This window comes from Hemiscyllium ocellatum, chromosome 7 (genome assembly GCF_020745735.1).
Source record: "Hemiscyllium ocellatum isolate sHemOce1 chromosome 7, sHemOce1.pat.X.cur, whole genome shotgun sequence".
Taxonomy (NCBI): Eukaryota; Metazoa; Chordata; class Chondrichthyes; order Orectolobiformes; family Hemiscylliidae; genus Hemiscyllium; species Hemiscyllium ocellatum.
The window spans coordinates 70,419,122-70,432,832 of NC_083407.1; the positions used below are offsets into that span (position 1 = coordinate 70,419,122).

Genomic DNA, 13,711 nt, shown 5'->3' on the forward strand with positions numbered 1-13,711 from the left:
TTCATTTTAAAATATTTATTTGAATGGTCATAGTACAGTCCACAATTTCCTGAATACAAATTGGAGTGATTCCAGAATCTCTACTTCGGACTTAAAAATGACTTCAATACATCAAGAAAGAGACTCTGATAAACACAATGTTCTGAAGTAGCAAGAAAAGTTGTTTTAAAAAATAATTAGTGGAATTACTGCATTTTAGTTAGGTACATGCAAGTCTTGGTGCAGAAATGCTACAGTTCATCATGCTGAAGAACATTATACTCTCTGGCAGAAATGTAGCCATCTCCATCTTGATCATTCTTTAGGAAAATATCAGTGAGGACACGATCTTTGTGGGCAGAATCTTTGATCCTACTATCTCTCTTAAACTCGTCCTGCAAATATAACTTTAGCTGAAATAAACAAACAAGAATGAATCTTAAATCAGCTTAGAAGTAAGGCAATTAGAAATATTGTTTAAAAAAAGTTACTCAAATTGATCAAATGTTTCAAAGCAGGACTGAAGAGGGTTGATGCAGCTGCTATGTATAAGATTACGTATCACACAATAGTTTGGCAAAAATAAAATGCCTATGGGATTAAAAAGACAGTATTAGTGTGAATAAGGAGACCTTATAATGAGTATGGTCCATGCTTCCGAGTGAGAAGTTCTGTGTTTGAATCCCAATTTAGAACTAGATAATTAAGGAAGCTGCATTCACAAACCTAACCAAACAAGTTGAGTGCCAAACTGCACATCTTTTCCACTCAATGACAGGTGTCAAGAATTAGACAGTCCATAATCCAGACAACATGCATGCAAATTGTCACAGCAACTCTAACTCAAAAGAATTTAATCACACACAGCAGTGTGGATTAAGGAATAGAAAAAACAGCGAATAGTGGTGAATGATTGTTTTTCGGATGAGAAGAAAATATTAAATGGCATCCCTAAGAGTCCGACTTTGAATACTGCTCTTTTTGATATAAATTAATGACTATTTAGGATATAATTTCAAACTTTGTTCATGGATATGAAGTTTGGAAATGAGATGGTTAGTGACAGCCAACAAGAAGTCCCATGCTGGTAAGATCCACAGATGAAATTTAATACAGAGAAATGTGAAATGATAACATTTTGGGAGGAAGAATGAAACTTAACAGGATTATTTTAGAAGGAACAGTGAAACATAGGGACCTGGAATTGTATTTATACTAATCATTGAAGGTGAGAAATCTGTTAATAAAAATTTTATGGGATCAACTTTATCTTAGGAATTTTTTTTTGAACTATCTAGGTTTGTTTAATATATCACACCAGCTGCATGACACTATGATCTTGTGCTATAAATTCTGGGTCTTATGATCCTGTCCACTATCTACCTGATGAAGGAGTAGCACTCCGAAAGCTAGTTCTTCCAAGCTGTTGATTGTATGCTGGTGTTGTGTAATATTTAACTAAAAAAAAGCAAGTTATGCTAAACCTTTATAATACACTGTTTAGACTTCAGTTTGAATGCATATTCAATTCTTGGCACCACACTTTAGGAAGGATGTTTAAGCCTTTGGAGGTTGAAGAGATTTTCTGAACTTTCAGTGAGATTTAAATTTTAAACGATGGTTGGCAAAAGAACCAGAAGCTACTTAAAAACCTGTTAAAAAAAAGACACAACTAAAAGCTCTGAAATGTTTGTGAAAGTAGATTCAACAATAACATTCCAAAGAGAAATGAATAAGTACTTGGAAGGGAAAATATTTACAGAAACACAGGAAAGGTGGGAAGGCAGATGAACTCCAAAGAGTTGAAACAGGGATAACAGGCTGAATGATTTTAATTAGAAATGAGTTATGTTTATCAGTACCATAAATGGGACGTTATCAAATTTTGGTGTGCAGAAGCATGACAAAGCACTTACCTGCAGCTAGACCACACATTACCACCAATTTAGTTTCCCATGCATATTAGTTCAAAGGTAGTCATGAAAAAAGTCAATTTTCCTTTGAGGAAAAAACTTCAAAATCATTTCGGGTTTGGTATAATCAACTCTTCCAAAATAATTATTCTTGCATACCTCATCCCGGGAAAGTTTTTTATCACCATCCAAATCAATGATCCGAAAAGATTCCACACTTCGTGGTCCTCGTCTCACTGCATAAAGTTCGATTTCGAAAATCAAGATTGAATTCGGGGGTATCTTTTCTAAATAGAAAATCAAATATTATTTCTCTTTGATGCAAAGGTATGCTTGATTTACTTCCACGCTTCATTTCCCCACAAAGATTAAGATTTCTATTGATTTTTCCTTCATTAAAATAGGCAGGGCAATTTTTGCCTTTAATTTTCCAAGGTGAAATGGTATGATCTAATTCACCAACAAGTGTAAAATGCCTGATGCTTTGGATTTTCATTCTCAGATGTCACTGAATACAGGAACCCAACAGACAACAAGCAACCACACTGTTTGAGAAAATCATAGTGCTCAGGAATAGCAAAAGAATGTAACACCCAGGTGTTTAGTTAGAACTACATAAGGGTATAGAAATCAAGAATATTTCAGATTTTGATTTTCAGGTCCCTGTAGGATCTTCAACATATTGTTATGAAGTTGAAGGCATGTACTGTACATTTAACAGAGAGTGAATGCTGTTCTGAACTGAGCGATTACAAGCACCTGTGCATATGACTAGATGGCAGTCCCAGAATTTACTAATATAATTGAAAATATGTAACATTTGGCGGTGAAATGGATACCTGAAGTTTGGTTGCTGTTTTGACAACAATTTGAATTTAACCTGTTTAAATTATGCAACAGTTTCTATCAAAAGTACTTTTTCATGTGAAACATACTTGCAGTCAAAGAAGACGATGACCCAGGGAGATCAGCACCGGGAAAACTGAAGACAACGGAGAAAACAAAGACTGTATGATTTTGAGACTAAACTAATGTAAATTTAATATGTGTCTTATTGGAATAGCATATTGTTATAGAGTTGGAGTCAGAGTGTAAGCAGCTAAGAGAAAGGGGGGGGGGCTTACATTTGTGAATAGTTTTTTTTGTTTAATGTTCACTTGTAGGTTAAGAAAATGAGATGTTAATTTATTTTAATAGTTGATTTTATGAATTCTCTTTAACTCATTTTAACAGATTATGAGGGGAGGGAAGCTTTTCTGGGTATTTGGTTTAATTAACAGAAAAGGTTTGCCTCTGTGTCGTAACAATATTAATATGCAATCCTTCTGGGACTATCCTGCTCTGATATTTAAGGATGTGCACAGGACTGGATTATTGACCTGGCAATATTGTGATGGTAAAACTAATCGAAAGGAGATTTGTTACAATACCAATCCATAGTGTTGTAGGAAAATAAACCAAAAGCAGAGAAGCCTTTTCCACATAATTGCATCATCAGTAGGTCAGTAATCCAGTCCTGTGCACATCCTTAAATATCACAGCAGGATAGTCCCAGAAAGAATGCACATTAATATCCTGAAAATCCCACAGGACCTTGTAAAGATTGTACGCACTGTAAGGATTACCTTTTCAGAGATGCTGTTAAGTGCAGTAACCCAACAAACAACTATTTATGACTCAATGGGGAAAGAAATACACTATTTAGGGATGGCACATGAATTTGGGACAATACTCAGCTGTGACCAATTCTGGACTACCATTATGAATCCCAATTTTTCCATGCTATATCTGAGGTGGGCAGTGCAGAAGAAAGTGTGTGTTCTTGGGCCCTCTTGCAGCTAGTGGTAATTTCCCTATGCCAGGACCAGAAGGCCTGGGTTGAAGTCCCATCTGCTCCACAGGCATGTAATAACACCTCGAAACAGGTTAATAAAAAAATTCAATTTAAGGGGCTTGTTTGTGGTGCAGCGGTGGTAGGCCTCCCGATTCAGGGTAGGGGTATGTTCAAGTTCCAGATGTGTAGACTAACATTTTTAACAGGTTGATTAGAAAAATTGGTTAAACAGGAAAAAAAGAATCTCAATTTAATGACAGATATACAAACCTTGATCTTCGGGTACTAAGTGAGTAAATGATGTAGAAGGACACATGGAAATGCTCTAACAGTAAGATTTCCCACTTACCCTATCTTAATAGAATGTTTGATATGTCAATCTTTCAAGATCACAGCATGTACTGCAAAAGGGCAGACTTACCATTTCTAAATAAAAAGGAATGCCTATGTAAGTATAGGTTGTGGCTTAATCCACCAAAGGAAAATAAAACAAGATTAACTCTTTTTTTTCCTGCTTTTTATCATCAGTCTCCTTACATAATCTATTTTATTATCACATCTTTGTGCACCACTCATTTTTTGGAAACTTGCTTGTACCTACTATAGATTCAACTTTTTAATTCCATGTGCTATTATGCTTACATTAAAACCAATTCTACTGCTTTATCCATCATCTTGTAGTTTTTATTATCGGTGTTTAGCATGATGATTATGTTGGCAAGCTTTCATTCACTGACAATGGTGATGTGGTTGAAACGTACAAGCCTTGTCGTAAATCTTTATTAATTACTTGGAAGTATGTCAATTATTTTTATTAGTATTAGTAAAGTTAGTAACCTCTTTATCGTTGTTTAAAGTACCATGTAGAAATAAATACATGCATTCTATTCCAGCAATATTTGAGGCTCACCTTTTTCAGCATGCATTATTGCTCAAAAGATATCAATGGATTGTATGGATGGAAAAGCATCATCTTAGGAACTGCACAAAATTTTAAACAGTCAATAGTGAGGCATCACCAATTAGTCAAGGCAACATAGAAGTACAACTAAGTATTATATGTGAATGGTAGTAAATACGATCATTACAATTACTTATGCAGCAAATCCATGCCAAAAACACTCCAACATGCCTGAAGCCAAAAGTGTAGGAAGTATTATTGTACATTGCAAAAATTTCAACAGTATTAGTTTCCCATTTATTCAAAGATAACATTAAGAATTTTGGCCAAAATATTTCAGATTGTTAATTCATTAAGTCATCGTTGCTTCACAAATGAAATTCATAGTAATAACATTCATGCTGTTGCTATGTGTTACACATTCAATGTTATGATGTGGAGGTGCCAGTGTTGGACTGGGGTGGACAAAGTTAAAAGTCACAACACTAGGTTATAGTTCAACAGATTTATTTGGATGTATAAGCTTTCAGGTGGTTAGCTACCTGATGAAGGAGCAGTACTTCGAAAGCTAATACTTCCAAATAAACTTGTTGGAATATAACCTGGTGTTGTGTGATTTTTAACATTTAATATTGATCTACACTGCAAAATGGGAAGAATTATCATGCCATTTATATTACATTAATGAAAGTTTCAATAACAGAAATTGAGAGTGTAAAAAGGACAACTTGTGAAATTGCAGTTAGATATTACCTCTAGCAATTGCTCCAAATGCCAGGGAAGGTGGTATAGTTACTTTTCTTTTTTCCCCTTCACACATATCATCCATACCAATGTCTAATCCTTTTATTACTTGCCCAGCACCAAGTACAAACCACTTAGGATGGCCATCATTGCTTGTACGACTGCAGATATAAATGAAATGTTTTCTCAATTAGATACAGGTTCTAAATCTTTCAATAAATCCAAAGTAAAAAGTTACAATTTTTATGAAAACTGTTCAACAGGTAAGCTGAATCCCAAAACAAAATATGAAGTAAAATTAGGCCTTTATTTCCTCACAGAATAAAAATGTTGCTGGGTCAGGGTCCTGGAACTCCTTTCTTAATAGCACTGTGACTCTATCTACATTACTAAGCGCACATTTGTTCTAGAAGGCAGCTCACTACCACCTTCTCAAGGTCAATAAATGCACTCCCAGCCAGTGATGCCCACTTCCAGTCAATGAATAAAACTATATCCAAAGCACACTTCAAGCAAAACAGGACTATCAATAAAACATAGGTAGATACTTATGATTTATATTGATATTGCATCATGTAAGCATTGCATCAAGTACATTCGTTTTCTAAGCTCTGTTGTTAGTTAATATTTTGAGCGCTCTAATTAAATGTCAATAAAACTTTACAAAATAAATTCAGAAAACATTCTAAATTACTGCATGACAAAACATAGAAATGATCTGCAAATATCTCAAACAAAAACAAAAAGCTGGTAAAACTTAGCAGGTTGGCAGCATTTATAGAAAGAGAATAAGTTAACGTTTCAAGTCCAGTATGACTCCTTCTGAGCAAAGATATAGACGTATAGTGAGGTTTGTTTGTTGTTAGAAATTGAGGGGAATAAAATAACCAAGGAACACAAAAGGCAAAGGGAACAATAATGGATACAGCATTGGTCTAGAGTAAGCTTTATGGTGGAAAAGAGGACAGGTCTGATTGAAAGCAAGAACAGACTGACACTTGGCAAAAATAATTAAATTAGGAGGACAGAGTTCATAGTTTGAAGTTGAGTCCAGAAAGCTTTAGAGAGCCTAATCAGAGGATGAAGTGTTCTCAAGCTGAGTTGGGCTTCAATCAAATTTTACAGCAGGTCAAGAACAGAAATGTGAGAATGAGAGCAAGTATTGAACTAAAATGGCAAGTTAAAGGAAGATCAAGGTCATGCTTGCTCACTGAACAGAAGTTAACCAATTTGTTCAGTGTCTTATTGCAATTATAGGTTCTGCATGGTAAGCAGTGAATACAGTATATAAAATTGATAATACAAGGAACTCTGCAAGGGGCCTTGGGCGGTGAGGAAACAGAGGTAAACAAAAAGCTTCTGCGATTGGATGGGAAGATTTTGCAGGAAGGGGATGAGGTTTGGAGGTGATATTATTTTGATTTGTTTCATTATTGCCAAATGGGAAAATCTAGTTTATCCATTTTTTAACAATGATAAAAGCTCCTTATGTGAAAAGTGGTAACTGAACAACTCAAGCTAATGTATGTCAGGTGTCAATACAATGGAAATTAATTTTAACTCCTTTGTGAATGAACAATGGTATATATTAGGCTACAGCTAACTAGACGAGCTTAAAAATTTACTATACTTGAACGGTTTGATTTTGTTTAATAAATTTTGAAAAACATTTAGCAGATTAGTAATTTTATTTTGAAGTTCTCACTTACTGACTTGCTTAAATCATCACAAACCATTTTGCAACTGAGAAAATAGTATGTTAGAGTACACAGTCATTTATATTTCCTCTGAGCAATTTTGTTTTTCTTTTGGAGGATAAACCTTATTAAAAAGGTTACTGATACAATTAGATTTGTGACTAGCTGAGAATGTGTATAAGGTATGAGCAGGTAGGGAAAGAGTTAAGTTGAGTTTTGTGAAACAGAAGGTTCAGCTGAGCATGACTCAGATCAGATAAGAACTTGCAGTTAACAATGGGGTGCTGGAGGCAAGGGTAATGGGTTAACAAGGTGGAAAAGCATTCATTGTGTAAAGCCATTAAACAAGATGAAGAAGCATTCATTATGCAAAAATAATTAAACAAGGTGAAAACCATTCATTATGCAAAACCAGTTAAAAACATTCATTCATTGTGTAATAGCAGAAGGCCTAATCTTTACTATTGACACTTGCTGATTGTAACAAATCGCCCAATTGATATGTATGTTGCCTTATCTGGATGCTCCTCCCTGTAAAATGACTCTTATAATTCATTGAAAAATTGTTGTTTGAGAGAAGACTGAGAACTCATGTCTCTGTGCACATAGGCAATCATTCTCTCTCCCTCCATGACCCAGAATAAAGACGAAGGAGATAAAGTCATATTGTCTCTCTGAGCATTTTGCTTTGACTGATACGGGGATAGGGAAACGGGATGACAATATGGCCACATTTCAATCCAATCTAAGCAAGTGTTAGTTGCTTAACAGACTGAAATTCTAAACTGTTCACAGAAAGCTTCAGTTGCTCAGTATGTATGTAATGGAATATGCAAGTTTGTAATTAAAAGCAAACTCTGGAATGCAGAGTACACTAGTTACTTTCAAGGTGAATAAAAAAATTCTACTCAGTCCTAACAGGAATGAATGAACAACCTGACTGTGATTGCTGCACCTTAAGATATCTGGGCAATTAAAGGGGAAAAAAAAATCCACTGGCAATGCACTACAAGTCCATGAACAAATGGTTAACATTTGAGGTACATACACTTTTCTTAAAAACTGAGGAGTGACAATCTTTGTCAGAATAATCAAAAAGAAACAGAGGGAAGGCAGCCAACATATTTTGCACCTATAAAGTTAATGTAGTGGAAGACCCACAAAAGCAAGTACTTGTTAAATCATGAATATTGCCTGGCTTTACGTTAGTAATGACAGCACAAACGGTCAGCTTTCATCGTCAATACAAACAAAACTGACAGCTTATGTGATCTGAAGTTAAATGTAGAAATTTGAAAGTTGCTACCAGTGATTCCTGCTCTGCCAAAGAAATGTTTTCCTGAAGTTATACGGATGGAGGTATTTTGAAATCACCTGAACTTCAACTTGTACACTACTGGTCTCATTGGGAAAACACAATCTATTATGTTGTGTTGAATGAGTTGGAACTGGGTTTTTAAACAGGTCACCAAGTTCGTTATTACTGAACAAATTGTTTATACTTGAAAAACTAATTTTATATTTATGGAATATCTATTTAAGAAAACAGTCATGGCTCAAAGAAAAGATATATCCCGGAGAGAAAGAAGATTTCTAGGAAAAGGATAAGACCACAAATTAGGCTATTCAGCGCATCGGGCCTGCTCCACCATTCAAACATGGTTGATAGGTTTCTCAATCCCATTCTCCCACTTTCTCCCCCTAATCCTTGATTCCCTTGATACAAAAGAAGCTGTCTCTCTCAATCTTAAATATACTCAATGACCTGGTCTCCCCAGCCTTCTGTGGCAATGAATTCCATAGATTTACCACTCTCTGGCTGAAGAATTTTCTCCTTATCTCCATTCTAAAAGGTCTTCCCTTCACTCTAAAGCTGTGCCCTCAGGTTCAATTGAAACATTTTCCCAACATCTACTCTGTTCAGGCCATTCAGTTTTCTGTAAGTTCCACTTAGATACCTCATCTTTCTAAACTCCATCGAGTACAGACCCAGCATCCTCAAACGCTCCTCATATGTTAAGCCTTTCAGTCCTGGGATCATTTTTGTGAACTTCCTCTGAACCCACTCCAGAGCCAATACATCCTTCCTGAGATAAGGGGACAAAACTGCACACAATACTCCAAATATGGTCTGATCAGAGCTTTATAGAGTCTCGGAAGTACATCCCTGCTTTTATATTCAAGTCCTCTCAAAATAAATGCCATCATTGCATTTGCATTTCTAATGACTGATTCAACTTGCAAGTTTATCTTGACAGAATCCTGGACCAAAACTCCCAAGTCTCTTTGCACTTCAGACTTCTGCATTTTCTCCCCTTTGGAAGGCAAGGCTGACATTGCTGGAATCTGACATTGCCTCAGGCATTCATTGTAAACAGGATCTAGAATTTGAATTTTAAATGACCTTCAAAGAGCTGTCTCAATTTTCTACCTGCAAGATCTATGAATGGAAATGGCTTTTAACACAGTGCCCCCTCTTCCTTGCTGACAAATGAGTCAAGTCAATCATCTTGACATTGACTTTATAAATAGGGAAAAGTAAGAAAGATTGGCAACATCAATACACAATATAAACCTCTGGTGCAGCTGCACCTGGAGTATTACATACAGTTGCGGTCAATGCATTATTGGAAGGATGTGGAAGCTTTGAAAAGGGTTCAGAGGAGATTTACTAGGAAGTTGCCTGGGATGGAGGGAAGGCTGAGGGACTTGATGCTCTTTTCGTTAGAGAGAAAGTTGAGAGCTGACTTAATTAAGACATATAAGATAATTAGAGGGTTGGATAGTTTGGACAGTGAGAGTTTTTTTCCTTGGATGGTGATGGCTAGCATGAGGTAATATAGCTTCAGATTGAGGGGTGATAGATATAGGACAGATGTCAGAGGTAGTTTCTTTACTCAGAGTAGTAGAGGAATGGAACACACTGCCTGCAACAGTAGTGGACTCGCCAACCTTAAGGGCATTTAAGTGGTCATTGGATAGGCATACGGACAAGAATAAAATAGCGTAGGTTAGATGGACTTCAGATTGGGTTCACAGGTCGACGTAATATCGAGGGCCGAAGGGCCTTGACTGCACTGTATATTCTATTTAGAAAATAGTCCATGCCTCTATTCTCCCTACCAAAATGCGTGACCTCACACTTTCCAACGTTTTACTCTATACGCCACTTCTTTTTCTACTCTCCTAACCTGTCCAAATCCTTCTGCAGCCTCCCCTTTCCAAAGCTACCTGTCGCTGTACCTATCTTTGTATTGTCTGCAAACCTAGCCAGAATGCTCTCAGTTCCTTCATTACTGTGTAAAGTGAAAAATTGTGCTTCCAACATTGAGCCTTGCAGAACACCTCTGGTCACCATAAGCCAACTATGGTCAACCAGTGATGTTAGGGATTGCATTAAGTGAAAGCAAAATGATGTGGCAAAGATTAGTGATAAGACAGAAGATTGGAAACATTTTATAAACCAAAATATGACCCAAAAAAAAGGGAAAAGATAAACTTTGGATAATAAACATTCAAGTAATATCAAAATGAACAGCAAAAGTTTGTTGAATTATAAAAAAAGGATGAAAGACACCAAATTTCAGATAGGTGCCTCAGAGAACAAGGCTGTAGAAATAACAAAGGGAGGGCCAGGAAATGTTGGAACAGTTGAATAAGTATTGTGCATCAGTCTTCACAGTAGAAGACACTAATAGCATTCGAAGATTACTAAATAATTAGGGGTAAAAGGAGAAGAGGAATTAGATAAAATAATTACTGGAGAAAAGCGCTAAGGAAACTAAAGGGGCTAAAGAACAATAAATCTCCTAGGCCTGATGGCATGCCACCTAGGAAAGTAAACAACATAGCTACAGAGTTAATGGATGCACTGTTAATAACCTTCCAAGAATCCTCATATTCTAGAATCGTCCTGGGGGGGTTGGAAAACTATCAATGTAACAAAGAGACTAGAGTAGATTAGGATATCTGGACAGCATGGACGGATTGGACCAAAGGGTCTGTTTCCATGCTATACATCTCTAAAAGGAAAAGAAATGAAAAAACAAGTACTGTCAGGCCAGTTAGCTTACTATCTGTTGTTGGGAAAATGTTGTCATCTATTATCATGGATGCAGTAGCAAAGCTTTTAGAAATACATATTATTAAGCAGAGTCAACAAGAAATCACACCTCACAAATTGATTAAAATTCTTTGAGGTTTGAGTCGTATCATAAGAACACAAGTAGAAGCAGGCATAGGCAACTCTGGTCTTAATGTCTACTTGGCCATTTAACAAGATCATGGCTGATCTTACCTTAGCTTCAACTCCACCTTCCTATGCATTCGCCATACCCCTTCAGCACAATAATTAAAAATCTATCTCTTCCTTAAATTTACTCAACATCTCAGCAGCCATTGCACACTGGGATTCATGACCATTTTGAGAGAATTTCTCCTCATCTTTGTTTTAAACATGTTACACTTTATCCTAACTAAAAACAGAAATTGCTGGATATGTTCCACTGGTCTGGCAGCATCTGTGGAGCAAAATCAGAGTTACCTTCTCAGGTTGAGTAACCCTTCCTTCATGTTTCAGATCGAGCCATACAACCTGAAACATTGAGTCTGATTTTGCTCCACGGAGAGAATGGGCCCCTCAAAGATCAGCAGGGCAGCCTATGTATGGAGCCACAGAAAATGGGGGAGATACTAAATGAGTATTTTGTATCAGTGTTTACTGTGGAGAAGAACATGGAAGATATAGAATGTGGAGAAATAGATGGTGACATCTTGAAAAATGTTCATATGACAGAGGAGAAAGTGCTGGATGTCTTGAAACACATAAAATTGGATAAATCCCCATGACCTGATCAGGTGTGCCCTAGAACTCTATGGGAAGCTAGGGAAGTTATTGCTGGAACCCTTGCTGAGCTATTTGTATCATCAATAGTCACAGGTGACGTGTCAGAAGACTGGAAGTCAGCTAATGTGGTGCCACTACTTAAGAAAGATGGTAAGGAAAAGTCAAGGAACTATAGACAGGTGAACTTGACATTGCTGGTGGGCAAGTTGTTGGAGGGAATCCTGAGAGACAGGATTTACATTTATTTGGAAATGCAAAGGTTGATTAGGGATAGTCAACATGGCTTAGTGCGACAGAAATCATGTCTCACAAACTTGGAGCTTTTTGAAGATGTAATAATGAGGATTGATGAGGACAGAGTGGTAGACATGATTTATATGGATTTCAGTAAGGCATTCAACAGGGTTCCTCGTGAGAGACTGGTTGGCGAGGTCAGATCTCATGGAATACAGAGAGAACTAGCCATTTGGATACAGAGCTGGCTCGAATATAGAAGTCAGACAGTGGTGGAGGAGGATTGCTTTTCAGATTGGAGGCTTGTGACCAGTGGTGTGCCACAAGAATTGGTGCTAAGTCCACTACTTTTCTTTATTTATACAAATGATTTGGATGCGAACGTAGGAGCTATAGTTAGTAAGTTTGTAGATGACAGCAAAATTGGAGGTGTAGTGGACAGTGAAGGTTACCTCAGAGTACAATGGGATCTTGATCAGATGGATAATGAGCTGAGGAATTACAGATTAAGATTAATTTAGATAAATGTGAGGTGCTGCATTTTGGAAAAGTAAATCAGAACAGGTCATATAAACTTAGTGGTAAGGTCCTACATGAATAGGAAGGGTTTCGAGGGAGATGACCCAAATGCTGGCAAATGGGACTAGATTAGGTTAGGATACCCGGTTGGCATGGACGAGTTGGACCAAAGGATCGGTTTTCATGCTGTACATTTCTATCATTCTATAAGATGCTCCTAGACCTGCTGAGCTTACCTAGCAACATCTATTTGTTTCTGATTTACAGCATCCACAGTTCTTTCAGTTTTTACCTTTTATCTTAATCTCATTCTAGATTGGCCCACTAGAGGAAACATCCTGTCTGCCTGACTTTGTCAATCCCCTTAAACATCTCATTTACCTCAATTAGACCTTTTATTCGTCTAAACTTCAAACAGTATAGATCAAAACTGCACAAATCTAAAGGGGTTCCCCTCATCTCCGAATCAATCTAACAGTTTGCTTTAAAAAGTTCAGAAGGGAAGTTCGTAGCAAACTTACAAAATAAAATTAAACATGTATGACGAACTTGTTGGCATTTGCACACACTGTTAAACATGAGAAGCGCTGACAAAAACGTTCCGATATACAGCTCACCTGCAATAAATCTGCGTCCCGTCTTCTAAGTAACCATCATAATGAGCATTAAGAGCATCTCCACGTTTGCTCTTCACAGGGCAATTTTCTGGCCGGTACAGAACTTCTATCTTTACTTCTTCAGCTACTTTCGCGGAAATATGATTGAAGACAATAGTGCAAACCAGCGTGTAAAAGAGCAAAGTGCCATAACGGTACATATCGGACAGACACAAGTGGTGGAGTAACGGCCACAAACGAACCCAACACCAACAGCTCGAGCTCTGCTGCCACGTCTCCGTCTTCCCTGTAACCGGGACAACCACCTGCGAGGCTGCCCACCACTGAATCATTGGCCAACCCAACTGTCAATTAGCCTCTTCGCCCGTACCCATTCGTGATGCAATACCGTCCCACCCACTTCCGCGAGCCGCCCGTGGTTCTGCGG

The 13,711-nt window shown here is 37.2% G+C and overlaps 1 protein-coding gene across 1 annotated transcript; it reads right to left on the reverse strand.

Annotated features, from left to right (window-relative positions):
* fkbp7 (FKBP prolyl isomerase 7) lies at positions 1–13,599 on the reverse strand. Its single transcript, XM_060827960.1, has 4 exons — positions 13,285–13,599; positions 5,381–5,532; positions 2,052–2,179; positions 1–392 (listed from the first exon to the last, which is right to left on the reverse strand). Exons 1-4 carry the CDS (start codon positions 13,482–13,484, stop codon positions 231–233), a joined length of 642 nt encoding a protein of 213 aa, XP_060683943.1. The 5' UTR covers positions 13,485–13,599; the 3' UTR covers positions 1–230.
* Positions 13,600–13,711: the final 112 nt, after the last annotated feature.

Excerpts from the sequence above, each read along its gene's own strand:
- fkbp7 (XM_060827960.1), bottom strand. The coding sequence starts at position 13,484 with ATGTACCGTTATGGCACTTTGCTCTTTTACACGCTGGTTTGCACTATT. Across the intron at positions 5,533-13,284 it reads GGGACGCAGATTTATTGCAG|TCGTACAAGCAATGATGGCC; the intron begins GTGAGCTGTATA and ends TTATATCTGCAG. Across the intron at positions 393-2,051 it reads AAAAACTTTCCCGGGATGAG|CTAAAGTTATATTTGCAGGA; the intron begins GTATGCAAGAAT and ends TGTTTATTTCAG.